This window comes from Leiobunum rupestre, chromosome 1 (genome assembly GCF_980474605.1).
Source record: "Leiobunum rupestre chromosome 1, qqLeiRupe1.1.hap1, whole genome shotgun sequence".
In the NCBI taxonomy this organism is placed as follows: domain Eukaryota; kingdom Metazoa; phylum Arthropoda; class Arachnida; order Opiliones; family Sclerosomatidae; genus Leiobunum; species Leiobunum rupestre.
The window spans coordinates 22,587,000-22,588,841 of NC_143384.1; the positions used below are offsets into that span (position 1 = coordinate 22,587,000).

General features: G+C 44.6%; 1 protein-coding gene across 1 annotated transcript; it reads left to right on the forward strand.

The window, feature by feature from the left end:
- The first annotated feature begins 260 nt into the window (after positions 1–260).
- On the forward strand, positions 261–1,393 carry LOC149961365 (uncharacterized). Its single transcript, XM_090162083.1, has 2 exons — positions 261–592; positions 676–1,393. Exons 1-2 carry the CDS (start codon positions 261–263, stop codon positions 1,391–1,393), a joined length of 1,050 nt encoding a protein of 349 aa, XP_090018209.1.
- The last annotated feature ends 449 nt before the right edge of the window (positions 1,394–1,842 follow it).

Sequence of the window (1,842 nt, forward strand, 5' to 3'; positions counted from 1 at the left end):
CGAAAACAAATATTTAAGTGTGTTTTCCTTTTTATAGGGGCAAAGTCCCCGTTGGTCATCCGACAATTCTGCTCGGTAGCGATATTCCAGCCATTGATGATTTTGAGGGATTATTGTTATGTAACGTGCTCCCGCCAACCAATTTATTCCATCCTATTCTTCCGTATCGGACCGTTAACAAAAAGTTAACGTTTACCCTATGCCGGACGTGTGCCGATTTACGGTATCAGGGTGACTGCGACCATTCTGACGACGAAAGAATGCTTAAAGGCGTTTGGGTAATCGACGAATTAAGATGGGCGGTAAATCGCGGATACAAAATTACAAACAAAATCGAGGCGTGGTCATACACGGTGACGCAATACGATCCTGCAACGGACAGTGGAGGGATTTTTCGAGATTACGTTGACTGTTTCCTAAAAACCAAGGTGGAGGCAAGCGGATGGCCGTCAGATTGTCAGACCCCCGAAGCCCGGGCTGAATACATTGCGGCTTTCGAACGTCATGAAGGGGTCAAATTGGACCCTACCAAAGTCTCCAAAAACGAAGGACTTCGAGCCATCTCGAAATTAATGCTGAATTCCATGTGGGGGTCTGTATGGATTTTATTACCCCCCATTGGGGTTATAAATCATATTAGGTAGCGTGATAGATATTAAAACTTTTTTTTTCCAGAAAACTCGGTCAGCGATCCATTGTGACCAAAACTGAAATCGTTCGCGAACCCAAAGTGTTCTTTGAACTGCTATCAAATCCGGAAATCAACGTAAAATCGGTTTTGACAGTCAACGATACGACTCTTCTAGTGAAATCAGCCCCCATCAAGGAAGCGGAAATCCCTCTAAAACATACAAATTGCGTGATTGCCGCTTATACAACCTGTCAAGCGAGATTAGTTTTATTAAAATATCTTGAAATAGTCGGAGAGAACGCGTTATATTTGGACACTGACGCCCTCCAGTACGTCTCGAAACAACCCCTTATAACTACGGGCCATTATTTGGGCGATATGGTCAGCGAGTTATCCGGTTATGGAAAGAATTCGTTTATTTACGAAGCCGCGTATGGCGGGCCAAAAAATTACTCGTTTTGGGTGAAGAATCCGGATACGGGCGAAAAATTTAACGTTACGAAAGTGAAAGGATTTCGAATTAATGTCGGTAATCAGCATATCATTAACGGCGAAAATTTAAAAACTATGCTAGGAGTGACTGACGAAGAAACTGAAATACCGGCGGCGTTTGCCGTGCCTCTGCCCAAACAAATACGTCGACTTCCGGATCATACGCTCGTTAGCGTCGACTTGGAAAAAGCGTATCGACCCGTAATGGATAAAGTTCGGGTTTTATCGAATTACCGAACAGTTCCATTCGGATATAAAATACGCGCTTAAAAAAAACCTTCGCTCTTATGCGGGCGAGCCGCGGGTCGAGAGGCGCCGGTCTCGGCGTACGAGAGAGAGAGAGAGAGAGAGAGAGAGGCGCGCGCGCGTTCTCTCTCTCGATCCGCTATCCGCGCGCGTCGGGGGTCATGAGGGGGGTGTGTCTCTAGCGCGCCGGCCGCTTTCCACGTGGCAGGGGGGTGTGTCACGGGAAAACCTTTTTTGTTATTGTCAAAAATAAAAAATATTATATATAAAAACAAAATGTCCATTTTATTTCATTCTGGTTTCAGCTACGCGGTGATAATGTACCCTTTTTATCACAGTTGTAACATCATACTTTGCGGGCCTAGCCAAAGTGGTAAGACATATTTCGTAGAAAAACTGATTAAACATTTAAAACAAATGTTTGAACCTCAAATTGAAGAAATCCACTGGTTTTACGGCGAGGATCAGCCAGG